The sequence below is a fragment of the Odocoileus virginianus genome, chromosome 25, assembly GCF_023699985.2.
Source record: "Odocoileus virginianus isolate 20LAN1187 ecotype Illinois chromosome 25, Ovbor_1.2, whole genome shotgun sequence".
Taxonomy (NCBI): Eukaryota; Metazoa; Chordata; class Mammalia; order Artiodactyla; family Cervidae; genus Odocoileus; species Odocoileus virginianus.
Window position 1 is genome coordinate 10,610,300 of NC_069698.1, and position 27,935 is coordinate 10,638,234.

Below are 27,935 nucleotides of genomic sequence, written 5' to 3' on the forward strand. Positions count from 1 at the left end.
TAGACTAACCGTTTGTATATATCTGTGTATATATCTATGTATGCCCGTGTGTGTTATGAATACCTGTGTAGCCAATGACTTTCTCTTAAAAGTTTCTCATGATACTGAAACTTCAAAATGGTTCAGATTGAATTTTTGGAAGTTTACTTTCATTTGAAAGAAGAATTGGGGCTTCCCTGCTGCTTATACAGTAAAAAAAAATCTGCCTGCAACGCAGGAGACCTGGGTTTAATCTCTGGGTCGCGAAGATCCCCTGGAGAAGGGAATGGCTACCCACTCCACTATTCTTACCTGGAGAATCCCATGGACAGAGAAGCCTGTTGGGCTATAGTCTCTGGGGTCACAAGCGGAACACAGCTGAGCAACTAAGACTCTTTTCTGTCTACACTAGATAATGAAAAGGCTTTCTTCCTAATACAGTTTTATTTTATATTTTTAGCATTCCACTGGTTTTAAGGATATCTTTTTTTGATATTTAAAAAGTTTATCACATTTCAAAATTCCCCAAATACTTTTTCTTTCAGAAATGTATATTGACCATAATTCCAAGTTTTATGTCATAGAGGGGAGAGAAGAGACAGATAGTTACAACTTAGCAGGAAATGTGATGATAGGTTTTTTGCTGTTATGCCTTTCTCTCTCTCTCTCTCTTTTTTTTTTGGTGTGTGTGTGGGAAAGGGTGTGATGTCATTTTGTCTCCACCCCCTGTGAGTAAGCCCACGGCACAGCTAAGTGCAGCCGCCCGCCTCTGTCACCAGGAGACAGTCCACTTAAATGCAGCTCCAGGGTTGCGGGACCCCCACCAGAATCACTGCCCGTGTGAGGTGGCAAATGCACCATGCCCTCCAGCTTGGGGTGTCTACTTCTCTGTGGAAGTGTTGCACTAGCCCTGGGAAATGCACAGAAATTGCCTAAAGGCAAGTAGCTATGATGTTTTGTGTTTTCAAAATGATGTTTGAGATACTAGCTTTTAAATGTTGAGATTAAATGTGATCTGCTTTGCCAGACGGGGGGATTTGAGTTCTTCTCGGAGAGTCACAATTCAAATGTAAAAAGAAGTCGCTTAAACTTTTGCTTTTCTTTCCCCCCTCTTCTGCTATGTGCTTTTCAGTTGCATCTCTTTATTGCAAAAAATGCAAACCAACTTCCTTCTGTGTTTAGCTGTGTTCACGGTAGCTTGAATGGTATAGTTTCCAATTACAGCACTTGTATATTGAATTGTATTATATAGATGGGTATTGTAGTCTGTTGAAAAGACTCATTTGATGTTTTTATCCCTCAGAGACTAAACCAGTGCTAGCTGAATGTTTGAAAGAAGCTAGTTGGAAACCTAGAATCATTTTGTGTAAACCTCACACATACCTGTTAGCTTGGAGGCTGAAGGATTCTAGGCAGGGCTCACCAATGAAGGATGGTCATGAGCTATGGTGTAGACACTTTCTCTGGTGGAGTTTGGAATAGGGTTTGATCTGTTGGACACGACATCCCCCCTTTCCCTGGCTCAATTGTTCTCATTTTAGTGTTGGTATTCTATTTACAAATGTCATCAGAAGAAAAGGAAAATGTCTTAAATAGACCCTAAAAACCACCTCTTGAGCCCATCACCACCAAAAGCAAAGGTTGCCTCTCTCCTGTCTTTGAACATAAATGTTGCTCTTTTTTTTTTTTTTTTTTGTTCCTTTGCCGAGGCACTTCTCTAAGCCAACTCCAAGTCTGTGAAAACTTTTTATGGTTGCAGACTGCTGTAGTCAGCAGGATTAGGAAAAACAGACTGGAATTTATCATACAGTTATGATGGAAAATATCAGAGACAATGGAGCCACAGGCTTGTCAAAACCCTGCTGCGCTCAGAGTTGGAAAGAAAGGTTGTTCAGGTCAGAATATCCAAAGATCCTGCTAGGTCCTCCCTCCGGCTGATTTGCTCCAAGATCATCTTGTCCCAAGTGAAAACCATTCTCTTCAGTGTGCTAAGTGAAACTTGAGTCCAGAGTGTGAAGGCTGAAGGGTTTGGCTCGTTGATATTTCACATGATGATGTAAAAAGCAATAAAAAAGGCTGAGTAAACCTTCTCAACTCTAAGATAATTCTGCAAAAATAAATAAAGAATTAAGATGAAAATATACACTATTAGATATTTTTCTTCTATCAAGTATTTTTTTCTCGATCATTGTGAAAAGTGTTTAAATAAGTTCATCAGGAGCCTCAAGCATTCAGAATTAATTATTCCTACTGCTAAGATAGTTAACAAGGATTCACCATCTGAGAAAAGTCTGCAGATTATCTCAGGCTTAATACCTACAGATGGTTTTATTTTACCTTGTATTTACTGTGTAGGGGTGATAGCCATGATTTTGTGACTGCAGACTTTTGCAAATTCCAAATGTTTTAATTATCATGTTGCAATCACTAGATACAAATCTCTTGACACAATCTTCCTTTATTTGTTATGGTAAAAAGAAAATTGTTAAAAATAGCCACAAAATAAATATCTTGTCCATTGTACTTTAATCTGAAGTATTTTCATCCAGGTTTCTTTTGTAATTAAAAAAAAAAAACCCATAGACTCAGTGATGAAAAAACTATCAAATTAATATAAAGTAAATGGCAAGTCTCCTTGTCACTAATGCTGTGTTTTGTCTTTATCACTGAAGCTGTTGAGGGTCTTTCTTTTAGAGGAAGTCACCTCTCTCAAACTGCATTCCTGGAATAGGAGTATTGTCCTCAGAAGGGGTTTGGGGCAGGCATCTGTTCCCTATCAGTAACTTGGGGACCATTCATGCTTTTCTGTTCTGGGGGAGTCAGCAGATTTTAGAACTTGACAGGTTCTGAAAATCTCTCAGTGAAGAAAACTGTCTCACTTTTTCAACTGATTGTTTCCCAAACTCATTTAACTAAGAATCTTTTTTCTAGTGGAATAGTTATAATATCTTGCCAGGGGCTTAACGTTCACATTTGAGGAAGAACAGAACTAAATAAGAAAAAAGATAAGTTTTTTTTCCTTTTCTTTTTGCCTTCCTATTTTAAAGTTAATTAAATATCATTTGTCATTTTTGAGGAGGATAGAATTTTGAAGCTATAAAAGATGATAGTGATCACCTAGGCTAGGGTTCCCAGATCTTTGGATTCGTGGACCTGTAAAAATAAATATATATTTTAAATATCAGGGTTTTATTGTAGACGACATACTTGAAAGCTAGCCATTTTTCACAGATTTATAAAACAAATGATTTTATACAAATAAGCCCATTGTTTTTTTTCATTTCAGTACAGACTGATGAAAGCTTCATCATGGGCCAATAATTGGGAACCACTGACCAGTATAACCATTTTATAAATGAAGATTCCCCAAAGGCAGGGAGATTTAGTCGTATTCCCAGGCCAATAGCAGAAACAGAACTGGATCCCAGCTTCCTGACTGAAAATCTGTGTTTGGCCCTGTTTCGATCCAGATTTTAGGAGCTATATTCTGCAATGTAAATGTGAATGCTGTCCTTCCCTTGAGTAAGAGGGTTTCTTATAAAGATTTTAAACATTATCTAAATCTTCACGTGTGTAGAACATGTCTGCTGGGTGTGTGTGTGTGGGGGGGCATATAGTTGATAAATATAGCTGGCTATTTATAGGAAAAAGAAATTATGTTTTAAATAAGAGATCACTTGTTACATGTCTTATGCTTATTTGCATACATAACCACATACTTTGTTATAGAAAATAAGATAGTGGAAGAATGTTTCTTACTTTTTGAAAACTTAGAATAAAGTTGGAGACTATTATTAATGGAGTAGGAAAATGGCAACCCACTCCAGTATTCTTTCCTGGAAAATTCTCTGGGCGGAGGAGCCTGGCAGGATACAGTCCATGGGGTTGCAAAAAGTCGGACACAGCTGAGCACACATGCATACAAACATTATTAGCAGACCTCTTCTCCTCTCTCCCCCTTGGTGACTATGTTCTTTGGCAAATCATTTATTAACCTTTGCTAAGCAGGTCTTATCATCTGTAAAATGGGATTAGTGATAACTATCTTACAGTATTTTAGGAATCAATGAGCTAAGAGCTGCAAAACTTTCAGTAAAGGGTCTGACATATAACAGGCATTCAAAAAATTGTCTCTTGGGTTGCATAAAAGTAGATCAATACTGAAAAAGATATGCACACCAAATAATATGTGATCTGTGTCCAAAGTGACACACATCTGGAAGGGTAGCAAATGTTCTTGGCGAAAGGTGGGGCCAGGGGGTTGTGTTGCTCTGCAGGGCAATGAGAGAAGGATTCTACTGTTTTTCAGCCTGGACTTCCTCAACCCAATGTTTGATTGTCAAGTTCAAACATTGCCTTTCTCTATGGAAAGCTGCACCTTCACTTAGGATCAACTTTCTGTGGGGACTGGGGAAGCCTCACACGACCTCCAGGAAAGACCCTCCTGAACTTGCTTTTCAGGAGGAGGTTTAGACATAACACCCAGGCCCTGAAGAAGAATTCCCACATTGTTTGACACCCTTGAAGGCCCTGTGTGGCAGATACCTCTAGGATTCTTTATTCTTGGCACCATAGAGCTTTTCTTTTCCCCTGGCATACAGGCAAAAATGAAAACTGCAGAGAGCAATATGCAGTGACAGGAGCCAAGAAAAGCTTATAATGGGACCTGTGAGGCTTGACATACCTCTTTGCAGAAACTCCTGTGTTTGGAAGATTGCAATCAGTCGGAAGGCAAAGGCTACTATTTCTAGGTAACTTGATCAGTCCTCCTGACATAGGTGTGAGGAAAACCAGAGAGGAACATTTCATACACGTGTGATCAGATGGTCCAAGGGTGTGAGGCCATGACTTGGGTGTGACTCTTGGCTCGTTCAAAGGAAAGAAAAGAGACAGCCCTGGTCTTGGGTTCTTCCCTGACAAGGTAGAAATCTCTGACTCCAAGGTGAAAAAAATCAGGGCAGATGATGATCACAATAACTCTCACAGCTATCAACAACTCATCTCTGTTATTATAGATAACATTGTTTGAGCTCATATTGTTTGTAGTAATTTATGGCTAAGTTTTTTTTTGATGTGGAAAACTAACTAAAAGCTTGATGTTTCCCTATATAGCAGGTATTTTATTACTCTCAGCCTACAGAGCATGAAATTTTGCCTCAGAGTGTTTGTCCAAAGTCACTCGGCAAGCAAGTGGCAGACTGTGTCTTTAATTTCTGTGTAACATCAGCTCCCTGTTCTACATAAAGATGTGTCCATTTGTTCAAGTAACAAACTGTATTCCATCTATAGGCAAAGCATTGAGGTGGGAAGACAGGGCTTGATACCTGCCTTCCTGATCAGTTGATGGAGAAGACAGGGATGTAAAAGAATAATTATGCTACAGAGAGAGCGTCCTCTGATTTGGCTGAAGCCCAAAGAAACTTGAGAACAGCCAGGAAGGACCCAGTCCAGACTGGAGGGCCAAACATTCTGAGAGGATAAGGCGCTCAAGTAGAAGGCTGGGCGATAACATATGTTGGGGCAAGGAGGAATGTAGGGAAGGGTAGCTGCATGGCCAGAGCCTAGGCCACCCCCAGGGGCCACGACTCAGCAGGGATTAATACTCAGAGGGGAAGCCAAGGCTGAGTTGACTTAGCACACGACTGTGTTTTCCTTCTCTCTGTCTGTCTTAACTCCCCAAGATCGATTACAAAGCAGAAGCAGCAGGTTGTCTTTGGAGGAGAGGGTCTTATGTCTTACTGTGAATTTTCCCCACAACCCTCTTGAGGTAACAGCTCTCACCCTCTAAGGAGACCTCCCAACCTCACTGTGACAAAACGAGAATGTGTCACTCCAGTGACTCAATCCATTTCTGCAGAGGGTCCTCAATACAGGACCCAGGGAGGGTCTTTTCCATCTTAGAACTGGGAATTTGGGAGGAGAATAATGTGAGTGGGCAAGGAATTCTGGTGGATGGATTCTGCTTTTATCAGAGTAGTATACATTTATGTACTGGTGAGACTCTGTTAAAGAGTACATTGGAAAAATATAGTTCTACTGCTAGAAGAAAACAGATTTGAAAACCACAGGGGAATTATTTTAGCATCTTCTACAACTCTGAAATTTCTGGGCAGTTGTATTGATTTGTTTGTCTGTTCAAACACTGCCTACTAGGTAAAACAGATTGAGATCCAGCCCCTGTGATAAAAGAAACTTGTATTTGGAATGTAAAAATTGATCAAGTATAATTTTTATTTGATGGTAAGAGTATCACATTGAGAATCCAATGCTTAAAAATAAGGTTCCTCTCTGCTTCAGGGCTTCCCAGGTGATGCAGTGGTATAGAATCTGCCTGCCAATGCAAGAGATGTGGGATCGATCCCTGGGTTGGGAAGATCCCCTGGAGAAGGAAATGGCAACCCACTCCTGTATTCTTGCTGGAGAATCCCATGGAGAGAGGAGCCTGGCAGGCTACAGTCCATGGGGTCCCAAAGAGTCTGACACGACTGAGCACACATGCTATGCGTGCTGCTAATTACACATTCACTAGTTTAGTTTTATAGACTGCTATATCAGGCTATAAAATACTAACTATGAAGGAATTTTAGTCTCTCTCTGTCTCTCAAAAGTTAATAAGGTGCAGGGTAGCACTTGAGAATAGACAGATTCATTAATAACTGTATTATAGAAAAGACAGTTAAATGCTTTTAAAGGTTAATATGAGCTAAGACAAAAGTGAGGTGTCTAATGAAGGGAGGGCCATTAAGAAATGCGATGAACTATTCTGCATCACCATCCTCAGAAAGACTTCCCTTTTGCCTGATTTGCTGATTGTGATTTATAAAAGCAAGTATAAAAGAAAGGGAGAATATTGGAAGCAAACAGATGAACTTAATAAAAGTGATCTAAAAATACATGTAAAATTTAAAAATTAACAGGATAATCTAACGAGACATTACTAGAATAGTTTTAAAAAAAGTATCAGCCAAAGAATGAGCATGCTAAAATAAAAAAATTGATTTAAATACATATTCTATTAGGATCCCATTTAAAGAATATAATAACAACCGTGTTACTATGTATCAGGCATGCTGTTTAATGCTAAGTGTTTATATACACAATCTCATTTTATCCTCAGACCTATGAAATATATTATCCCCATTTCACAGATTAGGAACTAAACCTAAAGAGAATATTAGTTGTTGATTATTGCACAATAAATTACTGCAAACTTAGCAGCTTAAAACCTCACACATTTAAAACAATTTTAGTTTTTTAATTTATTATGGCTGTGCTGGGTCTTCACTGCTGCATGGGCTTTTCTCTAGGTGTGGGGAGCAAGGCTTCCTCTCAAGTTGCAGTGCATGGGATTCTCATTGCAATGGCCCCTCTTGTTACAGAGCAGGGACCCTAGGGCACGTGGGCCTCAGTCGCTGCTGCATGTGGGCTCAGTAATTGGGGCTCCCAAGCTTCAGAGCCCAGGCTTAGTGGCTCAGCCGCATATGGGATCTTCCCGGACCCGGCATCGAAGCCGTGTCTCCTGCATTGGCAGGCTGATTCTTTACCACTGAACCACCAGGGAAGCCCCCATCACGCGTTTTTTTGTTTCACAGTCTCTGTGGGTTAGGAGGCTGAGTCTGGCTCAGCTGGGTCCTCCCTTCAAAGCCTTTCACAGGACTGCAACAGAGGCGTCAGCCCAGCTCAGGTCTCATCTAAAGGCTCAACTGCGAAAGGATCAACTTTCAGGTTCTTGTGGCAGCTGGTAGAATTCAGTTCCCTGAGGATCCCTGCTTTGAGGATTTCAATTGCACGCTGGCGTTGGCCACAGGTTCCCTCTGACCTTTGCCATGTGGGCTTCTCTGTGATGGCTGTTGCTTCATCAAGGTGTACAAGCCCAGATGTGTCTGCAGGCAGGCTGTAGGTTACAATCCTATGCAGCTTAATCATGGAGGTAGCAGCCCATCACCTTTGCTATATTCTATTGGATAGAGGCAGCTTCCTGGTGCTGTCACACAAGATGATTACACAGTAACAGGAGATGGGAATTATTGGGGGTTATCTTAGAGTCTACCCATCACAAAATAGCCAATGACTGCCTGAAGCCACACAGCTAGTAAATGATACAGTGGAACAATGAATATGCTCTTCTTAGTGGCTCAGGTGTGTCTGACTCTTTGCAACCCCATGGACTATAGCCCACCAGGCTCCTCTGCCAATGGGGATTCTCGAGGCAAGAACACTGGAGTGGGTTGCCATGCCCTCCTCCAGGAGATCTTCCCAACCCGGGGATAGAACCAGGGTCTTCTGCATTGCAGGCAGATTCTTTACCAGCTGAGCTACCAGGGAAGCCAATGAATACAGGGAATCTAACTGCAGAAAATAACACTGGTTTGAGCATTAACACCCCATCTACTTTTCACAGAGTTCAGCCTTTAGTGGCAAAGGCCCGCAGGCAAACTGCCAATTTGTCTGCCTCCCTGGTTGGAGTTGTAGGGAACCTCTGAGCACTGAGATAAATATCTTACTAGTCAAAGACTCAAGGTAACTATTCAGCACCCAAGGTGGACCATGTTTTCTATGTACAAGAGACCAGTCAATGCCTAGATTCCTCAAGTGTGGCCAGTCCCATGAAAAGAAGTATGCAAAATAAATGTCCCCCAAATAGAAGCTTTGCTTTCCTTATAAGACTCAGATGCCATCATCTGTTAAAAAGAGAAAACATAAGACAAAATGAAAATTTTCTTTGACAAAGTGTACAGATATTCAGCAATTAACACTTAGGAAGTTGATACAGTCTTCATAAAATGTACTTCTGAAACATCACTGAGTGGCTTTTCTAGTAAATGGAGGAGTTGTTATAAGGTCGAATGAAACTTTTGTTTGGAGGATGAAAGTATACTCTGGCAGTGGATGAGATGGAGACAACTGGATCAACTAGAAGAGCTTCTTTCAGATCCTTTATGGTGTGAATCAAACAATTCTTCCTTATGCACCAGCGAACAAAGCACAAAATGTAACTTATGCACAAAATATATTCTTAGCATGGCACCCAGAACTGTGTAGAGTGTTAATACTAGAATTCCCTGTCAAGTATTTCCCATAGTCCACAGTCTCTCTTGTGTTGAGATGGTCCCAAAGTCCTGGGAGGTACATGATAAGACAGATAAACTTCAAGGTCTCAGACTACTTTGTAAAAGTTCTGTGGATAGCAAGACTGAGTCAGGACTTACTCCACCGCTCATAATTTTGGCTTATGTTCCCCACCAAGAACCTTCCACAGTGAGATTTTGATGCTGTATTGTACTTTCCCTGATCTAACAAAAGCCTGACTTACATTCTCAGTGATTTGGATAGACATTTGGGAGCCTTAAAGCTAGCCTGAGCTTTTTAGCCCTCCTTCATATAATAAGCTATGAAATCAGCTCATGTCCCTCCTTGAAGAATTCTGAAAAGGAAGTGGGAGATGTGATGCCTTCACAGAAGTTTCTTATTGTTCTCCAGTCAAGGACTATACATCTAAAGCCCATACACTAGAAAATCAGACCAAATCACCTACTCAAGCATCTTTTGGTCAGATTAGAGGTAACTGAAGGGAAAAATGAGGTCTAATTTAAGCTTCACCTCTGATACAGAAACTCAGTTTTTTCTTTTAAAATCTATTTAGCTATTAGTATAAATATCATAACATCTATCCTCAGCAGTTGTAAACTTGCATATTAGAATAACTGAAGGTTTTCAAAGATATCGGTATTATTCTGCTCCCCTACTCAATTATGATTTAGTTGGCATGGGGCTGGGAGAGAGAGAAAAAAATTCTTCAGGTGATTTTAATGTAGCCAGAGTTGAGGACCACTGTCTACAGGTTTTGAAAATCTGTATGTGTGAGTGATAAATCTTTCTGGATGAGTGCAGGATAATATTTAAAAGTTATAAGTGAATTATTTTGTTATTTAAGTTGTAACTCCATCTTAAAGGCAATTTTTATCTTGTGCTACTTTGTTCCTGGATTTTGAAGCATTATTTGGAAAAATTTTAAAACTTCCTTTTCAGGCCAAGTAAGAAAATGTTTAAAATTAAGGTCAACATTTGTTTTTGGTGTTAGATCATAAGTTCAAATGTCTACTTTTACAAAATCTCAGGGGCTAGATCTGAGAAGCTATGGTTGATTACATTTTTCAGGACTGTACTTACATTTGTTTATTCTGTCATTCAGTTATTTAAAAAAAATCATCACTTTAGGATTATTGGCATATACACACAGTGGAATACCACTCAGCCATAAACAGGATGAAATTTTGCCATCTGCAACAACATGGACCAACTTAGAGGACATTATACTAAGGGAAATAAGTCAGACAAAGACAAACACTAGATAATATCACTTATGTGTAGAATCTAAAAAATACAACAAACTAGTGAATATCACAAAAAAGAAGCAGACTTATAAACACAGAGAACAGACTAGAGGTTACCAGTAGGAAGAGGGGGAGGAGCATATTTAAATATACAAGTGAATATTTTTATTTAGAAAATAACATTTTAAAAAGGAAACAAAGTAATTATTATATTAGGATTATAAGAATGATTTAGACATTCCTGCCTTCAGGAGTTTGAAATTAGTTCTAATTGAAACTAATATAAGTTGGTAACTTTCTTTTATGTGAACCTGTTAGTGTCTTAATTCTTTATCCTTACATAACAGCCAAACTTGCGGAAGTTAAGCTATCCCACTGTGTTGCCATGTACTTGCTTTAAGTTATATATAGGCATATAAAGAAGAAAAAATGAATTCATATAATATAGGAAGGATGACAAAGTACCCTATGATTCCAGTCAATGCAAAACATGAGTTAAGAAAACATTCAGTAAACTCCCTGTATGCAAAAGGTCCAGGTTATGTGAATTGCCTTTGGATATTGTTCCTTGAATTTTGCATGTAACCATGGGGTTCCCTGTGGCTCAGACAGTGAAGAATCTACCTGAAATGCAGGAGACCCGGGTTTGATCTCTGGGATGGGACGATGCTCTGGAGAAGGGAATAGTTACCCACTTAAGTAGGAGCCTGGACGGCTGCGGTCCATGGCATCAGACATGACTGAGCCGCTAAAACTTCCACCTTTCATATACATTCCAGCTCATCTTCTTCCTGCTATTTATGTTAAGGATAATTTATGAGCACATAGGATGACTTATAATCTGAAACACAAGTGTGTTACTCTGTGTCTCTAATAAAATGAGAGATCTCTGTGAGTGGAGAATGAACCCCTGCTAGCAGGAAGCAGGGGGTACATTGCTTCCGACAAGATGCCAAAGTGAAATTTCAGATTCCCTTTCTCCTTAAATGACATCCTTTGATTTTTTTTTCCAATCTATTAGCGGATAAGAAAATGTTCTGGTTTTCCAAGGGTCCTGCTGAGAGTCCGCTGTGCACACGTGTGTGGGTGTGCAAGCCCTAACAGGCCTTTCTTCTCCGAGAGCGGCAGATTCTGTCACTGAAGGAGGGGATTGGGGTGCCTGCCAAAGTCGTGCTGGCCGAGCGCTCTGGAATCCAGTCCTGTTACAGATATGCCGGCAAGGGATTCAGGGCAGAGTTTCCTTCTCCTTTCACTTTCCCAGATGGAGTTAAGGCATCTCGAGCCAGTAAATTTGGGATCAGGTATCAGATGATCTGAAGAATGGCCCCTCCCTTCCCCTCTTGGTTCATCCTCTTCAAATACCCCAACGATCCTGCTATCACAGAGTGATTTTCTAATTATGCTCACTCTTACTAGAATTAGGAGGAAAGCAACGCTGGCCATGTTCTGCCTTTGAGGTTTACCCTGAACTGTAGTTTCATTATGAACTGGGAGGATTCATATTGGGAAATAGTCATAGGGTGTAGTGGGCAAAATCTGGGAGTCACTGCGGGCCTGGTGAGTGACCTGACCTTTCTGAACTTCAGAGCAGCTTCCCTGAAAAAAGGGAATAATAAGAATAACAGTTCTCTTTTTAGCTTCCACTACTAAATAATACTAGGGTGACTTTAATGGGTTTTTTGGAATATTTATTTTTTATTGGAATATAATTGCTTTACAGTATTGTACTAGTTTTTGCTCAACAACACTGTGAATCAGTCCAATGTATACACATATCCCCTCCCTCCTGAGACCCCTCCCACCACCCCATCCCACTCCTCTCGGTGGTCACAGAGCTCTGAGCTGAGTCCCCTGTGCGTATAGGAGTTTCCTGCTAGCTCCTATTTTACACAGGGTAAGGTGTATGTATCAATGCTAATTTCTCAATTCATCCCACCCTCTCCCTCTCCCCGAGTCCACAATCTGTTCTCTACATCTGCACTGCTACTCTTGCCCTGCAAATTAGGTTCATCACTACCATTTTTTTCTAGATTTTCGGCAGTAATTTTCTTTAGTAAGAGGGAACGTGGATGGCCAGCCACCATTTTGGAAACGCTTCACCTGCCCTGGCAGCCAGAAAAAGATCTCGATGCTCTTTTCTTCAGGACATTTCCTGCAAGTGGGCTGAGCTGAAAGAAGGCTTTGATGCTGGAGGTCAGAGTCTCCTGTGTCAGCCTGTCAGGTATCAGCCTCACAGTGACACAGGGCCTGCGGACCGGAGTCGTGGTGCTGAGGATTTTTAAAATACAATTCTTGCCATCAGCAGCTCCCATTCTCTTGTTCAGCTCTCCCACAGCAGGGTAGAAGCTTTCGCTCAGAAATTTACCTTTTATTGGGAAAGATCTGGGAGTGCAGATCATGGTCTCTGGTCGTTTTTCCCTCCATGTATGCCTGGGATGTGGTTCTGGGTAATTTGACTTTCCCTGCTCTGTTTGGTTGATTTTTAGGTATAAGTTGGTCTGATATGGTGACTGATCAGTCCCCTCAAGAGACTCTCTTTTTTTTCCTCCCCTCCCTCTTTTTGTTCCTAATCTTCCTTTCTGTTCAGCCTCTTTCTCCCTCTGTTCCCATTGGAATTTCCTCCTTTCCTCTTTCCCCCTTCTCTCAACACCAGAAGAATCCTCAGAACATTCTCCTGGCTTCCACCCCCACCTTCCGCCACTGACCGCTTTGGCCCTAGTCCTTACCTCACAGCTGACTCTTCTGTTGGAATTCAGCAGGAATCGTCCCTTTGGAAGACAGTGCACACTTTTGTATTTTTTTTTTTCAAGGAAGGAATGGGTGGTTCTGTGTCATACTAAATGTTCCACTTGATTGCAAATATCATGGTTTCCTGCTCACTTATCCTGGCATCAGCAAACTTGCAAAAAGCACAAATTTACATTAATTTGATAACCTCTATGCATGTCAGACTGGACAAACCATATCGTGTCTTAACACCTTGTGTGTGTGTGCTAAGTCGCTTCAATCATATGCAACTCTTTGTGACCCCATGGCCTGTAGCCTGCCAGGATCCTCTCTGTCCATGGGATTGTCCAGGCAAGAACACTGTAGTGGGTTGCCATGGCCTTCTGCTGGGGATCTTCCTGACCCAGGGATTGAACCCAGGGTTCTTTACCACTAGCACCTCCTGGGAAGCCCATATTAACACTACAGTTCGTTCTTAAGTGGTTTCATTTATTTATTGACTGTGCTGGGTCTTTGTGGCTGCGCGGGCTTTTCTCTAGTTGCAGCAAGCAGGGCCTATTCTCCAGTTGCAACGGCCAGGCTTCTCATTGGGTTGGCTTATCTTGCTGAGCACGGACTCTAGGGCATGCAGGCTTCAGTAGTTGTGGCTCTTGGGCTCTAGAACACAGTCTCAATAGTTGTGGCACATGGGCTTCGTTTCTCTGCAGCATGTGAGATATTCCCAGCCCAGGGATTGAACTCATGTCTCCCTGCACTGGCTGGAAGATTCTTTACCACCCAGCCACCAGGGAAGCCCTTAAATGGTTTTCATTATGGTATAAGTTCGTATGTCCCTTTATGTGTGGCAATAACACAGGCTTGATAAATGCCAGATATCATAGTGTTATTTTGTAAGGTAACTTTTTTATTTGTTCCTGGATTTTTGTTCCAGGATAGCTGTTGGTGTCTGATATTTTCAAGAACTTTGCAGAGAACTTTGCCTTTTCCAGGGGGTTGAGTTGGATCTTCAGTTCAGATGCCATGTTTCTCTTCATTTGACTGGTAGCCAGTATTGCCATGAAACTGAGTTTCTCTGTCAACTGTTCCCATGAAATAGGATCCTCTAATTGGCAACTGGACTACAGTTGTGGCATTTCATATCGTTTCAACATACCAGTCTCCCTCTTTGATCTCTATTTCTCCGTTCCTACTTTTCTTTGCTGTACTTACGGATGACTTCCAAATTTTCATCTCACTCTTTATAGCCCTTCTATAGCCCTCCTATTTTCTGCTCTCGTGTCTTCTTCAGTGTTCCCCTCCTTGTGCTTAGAAGACCTTCCACTATCTCTGCCATAGAAACTATATATTCTCTTGGCTTTTAGACTTTTTGGCCATGATCCACAGTAATAATGATCCACAATATAAAATTAGATGTCGGAGCTTACACATGTACGTGCCATGCTTCACTGTTCTGTCCATTCTCCTTGTAATACAAATCAAAAATAAATATGAAATAGGATGAAAGTCCTAGAATGGATTAAATTTGGTGTGATCCCACTATTGATTTTCTTGATTGATTGACATATTGGTATGTGTGGCTTATGGTTTTGCTCTTATGCCAAACAACCTTGTTGCAAAACTCTTTATAGACAGCATTTCACTGTTTTTACTATCCTGTTTGGGGAACAGTAACTCGAATTTAAAATACTGATTTTACAACTGAGTCACCAGAATAACTAATAAAAATATCCTTGGATCACTTTAAAAAGTAACAGTATTTCATACTCTAGTCAAAATTCTTTCTCCACATACTCTTGGCAAGAAATCCCACTTTCAAAATTTTTCACCAATGTGTCAGCGCTTTCTCAGATACTTTCAGGTGCCTTTCTTAGCTCTTTACAAAGGAGACCATTTAGTTTTAGGAGACCCCAAATTTTTCAGGTGAATTGCATTATATAACACTTGCTCTTAGTCATCCATTCAATCCAAGCATCTGTTTTCACTTATGTGAGAAAATTAAGACAACAAGTGTTTACCGTAGTGTTTTCCAGAGTCACCATAACCCATGGCTCACATGTCATCTGTAAGGTTTTTGTGGTATCCCAGAAACATCCATTTCAAACATTCCTTTTCATGGCCAGAGGTTCACAGGCCACAGAGGAACCACAGCTATTAACACTAAGTAAACTTCCTGTAAGTTATGTTATCAAACAATTTCGATGGAATTCAGGGATAAGCATTGAGTGGAGTCAAGATCCTTTTCGGGATGTCTCTTTCTAGGGACTTTGCTATTATTTCTTTAATTAGACATTTTTTATTTTGTCCTTTTTGTCTGTGCTGGGCCTTCACTGCTGCACCTGGGCTTTCTCTAGCTGTGAGCACGGGCTTCTCGTTGTGGTGCTTCCCCGGTTGCAGGGCGCAGGCTCCAGGTGCGGAGGCTCAATGGTTGTGGCTTCCGGGCTCTAAAGCAACAGCTCTAGGGCACAGGCTTAGTCGCTCCGCGGCATGTGGGATATTCCCAGAGCGGGGACTAAGTCCGTGTCCCCTGCATTGGCAGATGGCGTCTTCATCTCTGGACCACCAGGGGAGTCTGGGACTTGCTTATTTTGTGAGAATGTCTGTTGCTCTAAAGAAGGGAGAAACAGGTACCACCATTTATCTGCTTTTATCTAAAGTCTCTCTCCCACCTATCCTTCTTCCTTACGGTATTTGCATCCTACATCCATCCACAAGGCCTGGTTGTGGAAGATGATTACATGGGAATAGGAAAAGAAGCCTCTAAGTTTTGTTTTATTGAGTTAGAACTGTTAGGCAAACCTGGAGATGATCATTCTCAAACTATACTGAGGAGCTAGGAATCACTGAGTACAGTGGTCCTTAAGTTTGAGCAAGCATCAGAATCATCTTGCTAAAGCTCAGCATGCTGGGCCCGTCCTGAGTTTCTGATTCTAGACCTGAGGTTGGGTGGTCCAGAGAACTTGCACTTCTCACAAGCTCCCGAGTGATTTCAGTGCTATTGTTCCTGGGGCCACGTTTTACAAACCACCGACTCAGTGAATCTGTTAAGTATGCATAGTTCTACCTCCCCATCCCCACCCCTTGTTCCCGTCACCATCACTATAGTCATCCCAAATTCCAGTTTAGTAATCTGATAATCTGTATGTTAAATACTGTCACTGATGATTCCAATGAGATTAACTGTGTAGGGAGAAATAATACTGATTGGTTTATATAACAAGTACCAAGCACTGGGGTACTAATTCAAAGAAAGTGGTTAAGAGGAAATTGGCTAACTTCCTATAATTCTATAAATTTGAAAAACTTGTGCTTTTTATTTGTTCCGCATATAAGAGATTCTGAGTTATAACTACCTAGCCCAATTGTTCCCATATAATACATGATTGTACAAAATGTTTAGCTTGAGACAGTGAGAGCTCTAGTTATTGTGATGAGATTCTGTTTGTCTTTATACTTAGAAACCATTCTTTGCATAGCTAGCTGGAGCATGAGCAGCATTCACTGTTAATTAAGCTTGTTTAGTGGTGAGTAATGTTTAAACCTGGGACTGGAAAGTTTGGGTGACATTATGAGATATTAGTGAGAGTCATTCTGTTTGTGTAAATGTATGTTAAAGTTAATGCCTAATATTAGGCTGAAGTGTCTGTTAAGTGTAACCCAAACTCAAAAAGCCCACTATAAAGTATGAACAGTTTACTTCACCAGGTCAATTAAGAAAAAGACAATCGTGAAACTAAAGGTGATACTTCACGCAAAAGTCCTCTGTTATTCTGACTTACATAAACTGTTAAGTTGCCAGCCTTTCAGTCAGTATTGGGCATCGGCCTTTTGTTGAACATGAGCTGTAACATTTATATTTGGCAGCCGGCTGAAAACATTGTGTACATAGCTTGCAAGTTAGAGTTCTTTTTCTTAGCTCCAGGAGTCCTTAAAAGTCTTCAAGTTGTACATACAGTAGCACACTTGTGTATTTGGCCATTTTGGAGGAGAGGTATTAGTTTTTAAATATTGAGATTCCAAAAAAAGTCTAAGAATCCATGAAAGTTCAGAACCATCTGTCTAGACAGATGCCTTTCACTGAGTTAGATTTAGGGTGCATCAAGTGAGTGGCTGGAAGAATCACCACTATATTGATAAAACATGCAGAAGGGTCTTTGAGATGGTCCATGAAAAATCTCAAATTTCATAACTAAAGATGTTAACATACAATTTATTTTATGTAATTGATATGTTGTTGTTCAGTCATTAGGTCGTGTCTGACTCTTTGCCACCCCATGAACTGCAGCATGCCAGGCTTCCCTGTCCTCCACCATCTCCCAGAGCTTGCTCAAACTCATGTCCATTGAGTCAGTGATGCCATCCAACCATCTCATCCTCTATCATTTCCTTCTCCTCTTGCCCTCAATCTTTCCCAGCATCAGGGTCATTTCCAATGAGTCAGCTCTTCGCAACAGTTGACCAAAGTATTGGAGCTTCAGCTTCAGCATCAGTCCTTCCAATGAATATTCAGGGTTGATTTCCTTTAGGATTGACTGGTTTGATATGGTACAAAAAAATTTAAACAAAGAAGTATAGGATCCAAGATGACCTTTACCTTCTGTATTTGCCTCTTATAGAATCCCCTCACACACAGAATCCTTGCTGGCCTGTGTATCCATAGAGTACAGAAGTGAAATGAGCATGTGTGACTTCTGAGGCTAGGTCTTTCACACCAAATCTGGAGAAAGCCAGGAACCATGTCATGAGAACATTTGAGCAGTCCTCTGAAAAGGCCCGCACGGTGAGGGGCTGGGGAACCCTGCCCATAGCCAGCACAAACCTGCTTGCCATATGAGTGAGCCAGCTTGTAAGTGTATCCTCCAACCTTGGTCAAGCCTTCAGATGACTGCATGTGTGTGCTAAGTCGTGTCCAACTCTGTGTGACCCTATGTACTGTAGCCAGCCAGGCTCCTCAGACCATGGGATGCTCCAGGCAAGAATACTGGAGTGGGTTGCATGCCCTCCTCCAGGGGATCTTCCTGACCAAGGGATAGAACTCTCAGCCAATATCATGACTGCAACCTCATAAGAGATTCTCAGTTGTAGCTACCTAGCCCAGCTGTTCCCAAGTTCCTTCCTGATTCACAATTGCATTCCTTCCAAATGCTATTGTTGTTTAAGCCACAACACTTTGGATTAATTTATTATGCAACAGTAGGTAATTAATAAAGCGAGTGTATTTGCTGCTTTTTTCATTATACTATTTAAGTAGGGTTAAAAAGAATGAGAAATACAGTCTTTATTGGCATATGACTTGGAAATGATAGTCTTGCCTATAGATAAGTGGAAATAAATTATGAAAGAGAATTTTTGGATCAATTACCTTTCCAGGTCCTGGAAATAACTGCTGATCAAAGAGTAATTGGAAAAATATGTGAACAAATAACTTTTAAAGTAATCACAGAAAATGTTTGGTAGTTTAGCATGGCTTTAGGACTACGTTTCTAAGGCCTTGATGGATGGCCTTGTCGCTCATTCCAGAGGACTGATTTCAGTACTGGCCTTAGGCCAAGGGTGGGTGTCTACCGGTCCTGCTATCATTTAGGAGAGTCAACCTGTACCCAAGGCAGCTTAAGGAGAGCCAGATCCAAGATCCACTCTGTATTAACCTATTAGGTTAGCCAAAAAGTTCGTTTGGGGTTTTCCATAAGATGGTATGGAAAAACCCAAATGAACTTTTTGGCGAACCCAATATATCCCTAAATTCCCCCGAGGAGCAAATGGGCCTTCTGGGACAAACCTGGATCAGGCCAGGCTCTCATTTACTTACCTTTGATTTCATGCTGAAGTTTACACTGTGGCATTCTTGATGTAATTATATCTTCGGCCTTTGTGAAATTTCTTAACTCATACAGGAAAAAAATAATTTTATGAACACCTAATGTATAATAGGTGGAATAAAGATATAAAGAGAAAAATGGTTATAGATGTTGAATTTATATGTTAGCAAAAGAAACAGATGAACTAAACAGGATAATACAATGTAATAAAGGCTGTAACAGAGGAATGAATACCACTGCATTGGGGCATAGCGGGAAAGGGGATTCATTTTGCTTGGAAGAATTAGAGAGACTTTGAACAGGCTCTTCTCTGCCATTTGAAAATTTTTTTATGGCATTTCCAAAAGTGTTAATTTTTTAAAAAATACTTCATGTGGGGAATTTCGTTACATGGGTTATCTGTGGAGGGGGAACAAATTTTCTAGCCCCACACCAGAATGCATGGTAAATATAAAGATACTTTTGAAGAAGCAGATGGTATAGTCACGAACTAGGACAATCCCAGAATATTCAAGATGTTCTAACTATATTTTACCTACAGTGTACTTCATTAGTGGCTGCTGTTAGGACTTTAAGGTGAATGCATTTGCTCCCTTGAAAAATACCATTGTTTATAAAATGATTACAAAGGAAAATTGCTGGCACTTATTGCCAGTTACTAAGGCCTTATTAGCAAAGCATATAACAAAAACACAAAATTGCGTAGGCAGTTTCCATCCAGTTGGCTAATTCCTCGGTAGTATCTGGGTTACTTGGGTTACTTGGATGATACGGGTCACAGGGGACAGTCTCATCCCCTCATCCCAGACCAACCTCCTTTCTAGATTCAAAGTCTTCTTCTAATAATTATCGTCATCCAGGGAATCACAAGGCCCCATGTGATCTCCTGCTTTCATGCAGATTCACGGCATCATGGACTTGACCTTCCCAGAGCATTCATGATAGCTGCCTAGGAAGGGCTGTTTTAGCAGTAAAAACAGCTCATTTCCTACCACTCCTTTATCCACTCTCGATTAACACATCTAATTAAGCAAGAAAAGTATTCAGATTTTTGAAGCAAGTTTTATCTGTGGAGGATCCTGTGGACAAAGAAAAAAGTCAAAAGAAGGCAAAAAACTGAATTAGATCTGAAATTATCATCCAAACAGGCAGCGTCTACTAAAAAAATCATGGCTGTGACTTGCTATCAATCACTTCAGAATTCTTGTCCCAATTTGTCTGTAAAGTGTGGGACCCCTTCATCTTCACCAGCCCCTCTCCTCCAAGGAAGCTGTGGGGCTCCCTCCTTGAGTGAGTTCGCTTCTCAGACTTACTCATTACAAGTGGGAACGTATTGATTCTAGGTTCAGTTTTATCTTGCTTGCAAAAATTTTGTTTTATTTCAGTTTAATAAAGTAAGGAAGTAACTTCCAATGATGAAAGGCCTTTATCTACATTCAAATGTAGACATTTTTGACTTTCTAAATATCCTTATTTCTCTTTTTCCTTAGGCAATGTAATGGCACCAATGTTCTTTAGGAAACTTCCTATACTGTTATTAATATACATAATTGTTAAATAATCTTTAGATCAATACATTAAAAATGACTAACTTATCAAACAGGAGAAATTTTTTGTCCAAACTGCAAACAAAATGCCTGTCGTGTCTTACAGAGATTGGGTCTCAAACCACATTTAGGACAGGTTTGACGTTCCAGAGTACCCCTCTCTTGGGATACCTGTTATTCCACTCTGCACCCTAAAGTTAAATGTTACTAATTTTAACATTGTGTTGTGTGTGGTAGTTTTCTATAGTTATAGCTTAATTTAGAGAAAAGCAGCAAATGACTTTTTTTACCTTTCTAAATTTTTAACACAATGTTGTTGGTGTTTAGTTGCTAAGTCATGTCTGACTTTTTGTGACCCCGTGGACTGTAGCCTGCCAGACCCCTCTGTCCTTGGGGTTTCCCAGGCAAGAATACTTGAGTGGGTAGCCATTTCCTACTCCAGGGAAATTCCCGACTCCAGGGGATATTCCCAACGTGGGGACTGAACCTGCGTCTCCTGCGTCGGCAGGTATATTCATTATCACTGAGCCACCTGGAAAACCCTTAAACACGCCATAAAAAGATGTCATTTCTGTCTCCTGTTTGTCTGCCCCATCGTTTCACCCAATCCTAGAACTATTTTGTCAGTTTTAATAAAGATATGAAATATTTCCATCACCCCAGAAAATTCTGTGTTCCTTTGTAGTCGCTTCCTTCCCCTAACCCCCAGTGGTTGGTAACCACTGATCTGATTGCTATATTTTCACCCTTTCCACACGTCCTATAACAGAAGCATATGTTATGTGGCTTTTTTTTGGTTTGGCATTTTTCATAATGCTTTATGATGTATCCATGTTGCTGCTGGTATTAGTAGTTTATTCTTTTTATTAGTAGAATAGTATTCTCTTATATTGCTGGACCACAATTTGTTGACTCACTTACCAGTTGATGGACATTTGGGCTGTTTTTAGTTTGGGACAGTTATGAATAAAACTGCCAGATTTACAGGGGCTTTGTGTGAACATACATTTTCATTCCTTTTGAGTGGGATTGCTTTGTCAAATATTAAGTATATCAGTCAGTTCAGTTCAGCCGCTCAGTCGTGTCCGACTCTTTGCGACCCCATGAACCGCAGCACGCCAGGCCTCCCTGTCCATCACCAACTCCCGGAGTTTACTCAAACTCATGCCCATCGAGTTGGTGATGCCATCCAGCCATCTCATCCTCTGTCTTGCCCTTCTCCTCCTGCCCCCAATCCCTCCCAGCATTCAACTTAAAAATGCCAAACTTTTTAAAGTGGCTATAGTACTCTTTATCAAAAAAGTATGAAGTTTTCAGTTACTCCACATAGTTGCTGTTACATGATATTATCAGGTTTTGTTTTTAATTTTAGCTATATAGTAGGAATGGGACAGATAAGTTTTGAATCTATACCTTTACACCTTGGAGATTGACCCACACTTGATAGGTATCGTTGTTTAAAAAATTATGAGATCAATTTTCTTAGAAACCAGTATCTTTTCTAAAAGGTCAATTAGTTGTTGGAAATTCATAGTAATTTCTTATAAGATAAAAGTTGGAACTAGGCTACATTTGTCTGGTACATAATCAATAAGTCTTATTTCTTTCCTTTCCTATATCTTGTATTCAAGAGTCATCATAGCCCAACCATTAAAACTGTACAATCTAAATTGAATTGTCACATAGGGTTTCTTTTTCTTTTTTGTTCTTTCAGCTTTAAGTCTCAGTGTAAGCCTGATTTCACACTTGAAAAGACACACCTTGGGGGGATTTTTTGTTTGTTTTAGTTTTTTAAAAGCATTTATTTTATGATCGAGTTTAGTTGATTTGCAATGTTGTGTTACTTTCAGGTATATAGCAAAGTGATCCAGTTATACATATACATATACGTATTCTTTTTAAAAAGACACTTTGAATGAAAGTCCTCTCGATAGGAAAATGCTAAGTAAATCTGTGCATCTCGTGTAATGAAGAAATGAGCTCCCTTTTCTTTGTTCATAACCAAGGTATAATTGGAGAAAAGAGGCATAAGGCAGACAGCCACTGGACTTGAGAGAAAAACACCTCGGTTTTAGTCTTAACTCTTTTTCCAATAGGATGGGAGACATTGAGATAAATGAGTCCCTTTGGGTCTTAGTTTTCTCACCTAAAAACACAGAGCGCATTACAGTCAATTTTCATCACTTGTAGTAGTTACATTCTATAAAGTTGCTGCAAATACCATATTAACAATCACCAACCAAACCATTATTTCTAGGAGAAACACAGGGTTAGTTTCTTGCAAGCCTCTGGTCACAACATTTTGTTAATCACTATGTAACTTTGCTTTTTCTATGATTATGTTTAAAGACACCATATTTAATCTATGCTGTTGATTTATTTAACACCAGATCTACAGCCAACAGCACCGTGGTTCATGCCTCCTGAACAGAGATGATCTAACACACGTATATTTCCTTCATAAGGTACAACACAGCCTTCTTGTGCTTGTAGCATAAACAGCGCTTCAGCAGTACACTCGGGGGCCATTTTAAACAGTGAAATCACCTCCTCCAAAAAAACACAAAAATGGGAAAAGTGTAGCACTAAATAAAGTGTGCACGGCGCACTTGTCTACAGTCTGAGAGCTGAAATAAGGAAGTGGATCGTTACCCTGTTTACCTCAGCTGGGGAAATGCACATTGGAGGACTCACATTTTTTGCCACTTTCTGCACATTCACAAATGACTGTGAAAGTGCTGTGAATATTGATTTTGGAATTACAAATGAATCTTAGAGAGTAGGCTAATTTACAAATACAAATCTGCTAATAATGAGGATTGATTGACTGCATTTGCTATATGTATCGTGTGTGTGGTTTATGTGAATGGACATGACGATGCTTTTATTATTGCTTAACATGGGTGTTTTCTCTAGCCAGGGACCAAGAAATCTAACATTTATTGGGAAAAAAAAGAAATCTCAATACTTAAATATCTCACTCAAACATTTTAAGTAGATTAGGGAATCCAGACAACTGAATGGAACTGTTTATTTACCTTAAAAAAAAATATGTGTTACTCTATGAAGATAGCATCTTGTTGAAGAGTCTTGACTGGCAAAAACAATAGCTCCATTGTTCGATTTCTTTAAGGTGGGTGAGGGCTTGTTGGAACCTGACTGCTTTTATGAACACTTGCAGCTGTCTTCTAGGCTCCTTTATAAATGAAGTGGTCATTCATCACTTCTATTCTTGGCCCAGAGAGTAGTTATTGCATCTCAAAGGTGCTTTATAAACATTTGCAATCATCAGTTTATCTATAGACTCCTTTCAGTACAGATAGCTTTTTTTACATAAAAATTTGATTTTGCTTACTTTAATTTCTATGGTATAAGTTTCATTTTCTAAAATGTAATACAGATGTTTTAATGGCAATGTTAGCTTTATTAAATCAAGGAAACTCTGATACATCAATGCCTTGAGCTAAATCAGGTTGCAGATATGATCTCATGGAAATCTAGTGCTTCTGGGAAGGACGAAATTCCATTCCTGGTTACCTTTTTTTCTGCCCCCTTTTTGAAAGGCACACCCTTCTCAGCCCACATTTCTTTGATTCTTTCACTGACAAAGTGCAAATTGATTTGACTGGCAAGAACCCTCACACCTCCTTTCTGTTTTAATTTTCACTAAAAAAATCTATTTTTAATGACCTCATTCTTGACTCATTCAGTTTTTTTTTTTTTTTTAAAGAAACCAGTGGTTTTGCTGGGACAAAGAAAGAGAGATACCTTGATAAGTAGGTGAATGGAATTCAACTTCCACCAACATCTGTTAAACATCTATCAAGCTCTTGCAGATTATTTTCATTTCTATAGTGTGATTCAATCTTAGGTAAGGTATTTTTTATAATTTGGGTAGGGGGAAATCTAGAATGTGTGGTATGTATAGACATGAAAGTGGAAGCACATTTTATCCATGGGGCCCACCCACATTCTCAGGGTTGTCCTCTCTGGAGCCCGATATCTGAAGACTTCTAATGCCTCACTCTAGACTTGCCTTCTCCTTGTAATTATCCAGATTTCCCCATAACTACTCCTTGTCAAAATCTCCCTAGTCAGTGCCCCATAACCTACTCTTTGAAAATAATCTGATAGTCTCATTGTCAAGTGTTAATGGCTGATGATAGCTAAATGTCTCATTTCTGTGAGACATCTGCATTTTATCTGAATATGCTTATATAAAGAAAATCTTAATGCAAAACAATCAGGTCTATTTTCTTGAACAGGAAGATTTCAACCAAGTAGGTTTAGAGGGGAATTAATTTCTTCAAGAGAGTCCTCCTCCTGTCTCTCAAATCATATCCAAAGAAGTGACTACCTATTCTGTTTATATGTCCGATGGGTCCTGGAAAAGTGACAAAGTTAGGTCTTCACTGCAAAAAGTCCTGACTGTAAGACATATATTTGCAGGGGACTTTGCAAGGCTTGTTGGGAGCAGTTTGTATATTTAATCTAGAAAATGGTATCAGTAGCTTCCAAAATTTCTTGAAGCAGTTATAATGACCAAAAAAGCAATTTCAAGAGCTCTTAGCTGGATAAATTCCTTGGAGTAACTCAGTTTAAGTGATGATTTAAAGAAAAAACTCTTGGCATGGGGCGTGTGATAGGAATACCTGTGGTGGGCCGCTCAGCAGTCATTTCATTTGGTTCTGAGATGGAGCCACAGCCTCCGTGGACCACCTTTGCCCACTTGGGCTTCTTCTTCATCCCTCATGCTAGAGGGAGGGAGAACAATCATGTTGCCTTGGAGGAAAGCTTTCAGCACAAACTGAAGAGCTGCCCTTCTCAGGACACAGCTGCAGGAGGCAGAGTAACAAGCCAAAAGCTCTTGGGCTTTCAGCCCTGAGAAGGGGGAGACAGGAAGGGCAAGAAGAGCACCTGGATGGCACAGAGGAGGGGCTGGCTCTGGGGAGAGTCTGGGCTCTCTCTCTGGAGCGAGTGAGAACAATTGCATTCAACACATGTTGCTGGACTCCAAGCTGTTAGGTTCTTAGGAATATTTGAGAGGGGAAAGTGAAAGTCGCTCAGTCTTGCCGAACTCTTTGTGACCCCATGGACTATACACAGTCCATGGAATTCTCCAGGCCAGAATATTGGAGTGGGTAACCTTTCCCTTCTCCAGGGGGTCTTCCCAACCCAGGAACTGAACCAGGGTCTCCTGCATGGCAGGTGGATTCTTGACCAGCTGAGCTATCAGGGAAGCGAATAAGACTCAAATCCCAGTTTGGGTGCCTGTGTCTCTCAATGCGACAATACACTGCAACTGGATGCCTGGGAGGCAGGCCTCATGTGCTTTGTCATCTTTTTTAGTGTGTTCACTTTGGGAGGAACTGTAGCAACATCCTGGGCTTCCCAGTGGCTCTGTGGTAAAGAATCTGCCTGCAATGCAGGAGACACAGGAGACACAGGTTTGATCCCCGGGTCAGGAAGATTCCTGGAGGAGGGCACGGCAACCCACTCCAGTATTCTTGCCTGGAGAATCCCATGGACAGAGGCGCCTGGCGGGCTACAGTCCATGGAGTCACAAAGAGTTGGACAGACTCAAGAGGCTGAGCATGAACAGAGCAACTTCCCAGATATCCAACTGGACACAGGATTTTGACGGAAGAAAAATCATGTTTCAAAGGTAAATTGATGCTTCTGATTTTGTCACCATTATTATAAAATAAGATGCTTACTTTCTGCTTCAAATCAATAGGATTTCATTTTAAAATATACTTCTCAATTTCCTTCTATAGGAGAATGGGTATGGATAAAAATACCCTCTGCCTTTTTTATCACATATATCTGGACAGTTACCTAGGCTGTCAGGCATCCAGGCATGTAAGGGAATTGTGGCTGCACCAAGACTTTAGGGGGATGGCCAAGGTTCAGTGAGACCTGTATTTGTGTTTGTGGGAATCCCTATAGGGGCAGTCTGTTGAAAGAAATGCTGTAACTCCTTATGTAATATGAACTATGTAAGTAAATATCATTTAATAACGATTTCCTGTAACGGATGGACGGAGAAGCAAATCTGTGTCATCCAGAAGATTTTTAAAAATATTCTTTTTTTGAAAAATAAGAATGGATTTTGCTAGAATACTGGGATGGGTTGCTATGCCCTTCTTCAGGGGATCTTCGCAACCCAGGGATTGCACCAGCATTTCTTGTGTCTCCTAAGTGGTAGGTGGATTCTTTACCATTGGCACCACTTGGGAAGCCCCCTTCCCACAAAGAAATCATAGCTTTTTATTTGAGATCAACCTTACATTAGCAGGAAGAAAAGAAGTACAGAACGCATTTTTCTTTAAATCTTAAAAAATTAAAAAAAAAAAAAGAAACAACTTTCCTCTGCTGAATTATTGAGGATTTCCTCTGACTCTTGGCAGATGAGTCACAAAACTGAGTTAACACCCTCAGATGTGGACTCTTCCTACTCCACCCTGACTCTATTCCAGCAAAATCCATTCTTATTTTTCAAAAAGGCATATTTTTTTTTAACCTTCTTGATGACACACATTTGCTTTTCTGTTCTAAGCTATGCCTGGATATTTGAAGATACTACAGTTTCTCTACCTGTCTTTTCAAAGGCACAGTTTTGGGACAAGATGCTGGTCTGAGTGTGACATTTATTCAATATGTGCTTGATGGAAAAGCTTTTCAAGCTCACGATAAAATTCAGTCAAAGACTCAGTGCTGGCCATGTTTACTGGATGCACGCATCTGTTAACTCTTGGCTCTCACTCTTTCTGCGCCGGGCAGCGTGGGGTCTGTGGAATGGGGCTTATTGGTAGACAGGAGGGTCTCAATTCTGGTGTTGCCACTAGCTAGCACTGGAACTCTACAACAGTCACCTCACCTCCCTTGGCCTCAGTTACCTCTGCTTTAAATTGAAGAGCATGTTCTACAACCTCTAAACTACATTCTGTCTCTGAGATCCAGGGTGGTGCCCTCTGGAAGTAAGAACACGCTGAAAATTGCCTTTGCAGCTGATTGAGGCTGCGTGTGTGGAAGGCTTGGCTCTCACTCAGGTCTGCGATTTTCTTGCTTCATAGTTTGCATCACTTAGATCGTGTCTGTGCCACCCCGCCCTTTGTGTCAAACACTGGACCAGAATAAAATGAGGCAACAGTGACCCTGTGGGTGAACTGAGAATAAATAGCTCACTCCTCCTCTGGGTTTGGAAAAGCTCAGCAAATCTCAAGGGGAATTATCTATGAATCCACGTCTGCAGGAGAGACCCACATTCAAAGGATAACCTGTGTTTCCTTTAGGACAGCAAATTATATTTAAGCTCTGTGAAATGTATATTTCTTAACAGGATTGTAAGATTTGAAGCTGTGGAGTGTACTATTAGAATCATAGACCAGAAGTAACTTCAATCATATTCAGAATCTGAGTCACATTTGGCCAGATTGTTCTATAGGAGTGCCCCAAGGTCACCATCCTTGCCTGTGTCCTCCAACACCGCAAAATTCCTATTTGGATGCCAGTTTCAACCACCTGGTAAC

At 40.5% G+C, this 27,935-nt stretch overlaps 1 protein-coding gene across 37 annotated transcripts in view; it reads left to right on the forward strand.

The window, feature by feature from the left end:
- The first annotated feature begins 708 nt into the window (after positions 1-708).
- Positions 709-27,935, forward strand: part of ABI3BP (ABI family member 3 binding protein) — a 271,320-nt gene continuing 244,093 nt past the window's right edge. For 29 of the 37 annotated variants that reach the window (XM_070454961.1, XM_070454969.1, XM_070454962.1 and 26 more), the window contains exon 1: positions 709-917. In XM_070454961.1, the coding sequence (XP_070311062.1) occupies positions 839-917 (79 nt within the window). In that variant the 5' untranslated portion in view covers positions 709-838. The remainder of the gene's footprint in view (positions 918-27,935) is intronic. The other 8 variants (XM_070454989.1, XM_070454990.1, XM_070454991.1 and 5 more) reach the window with 2 other exon arrangements.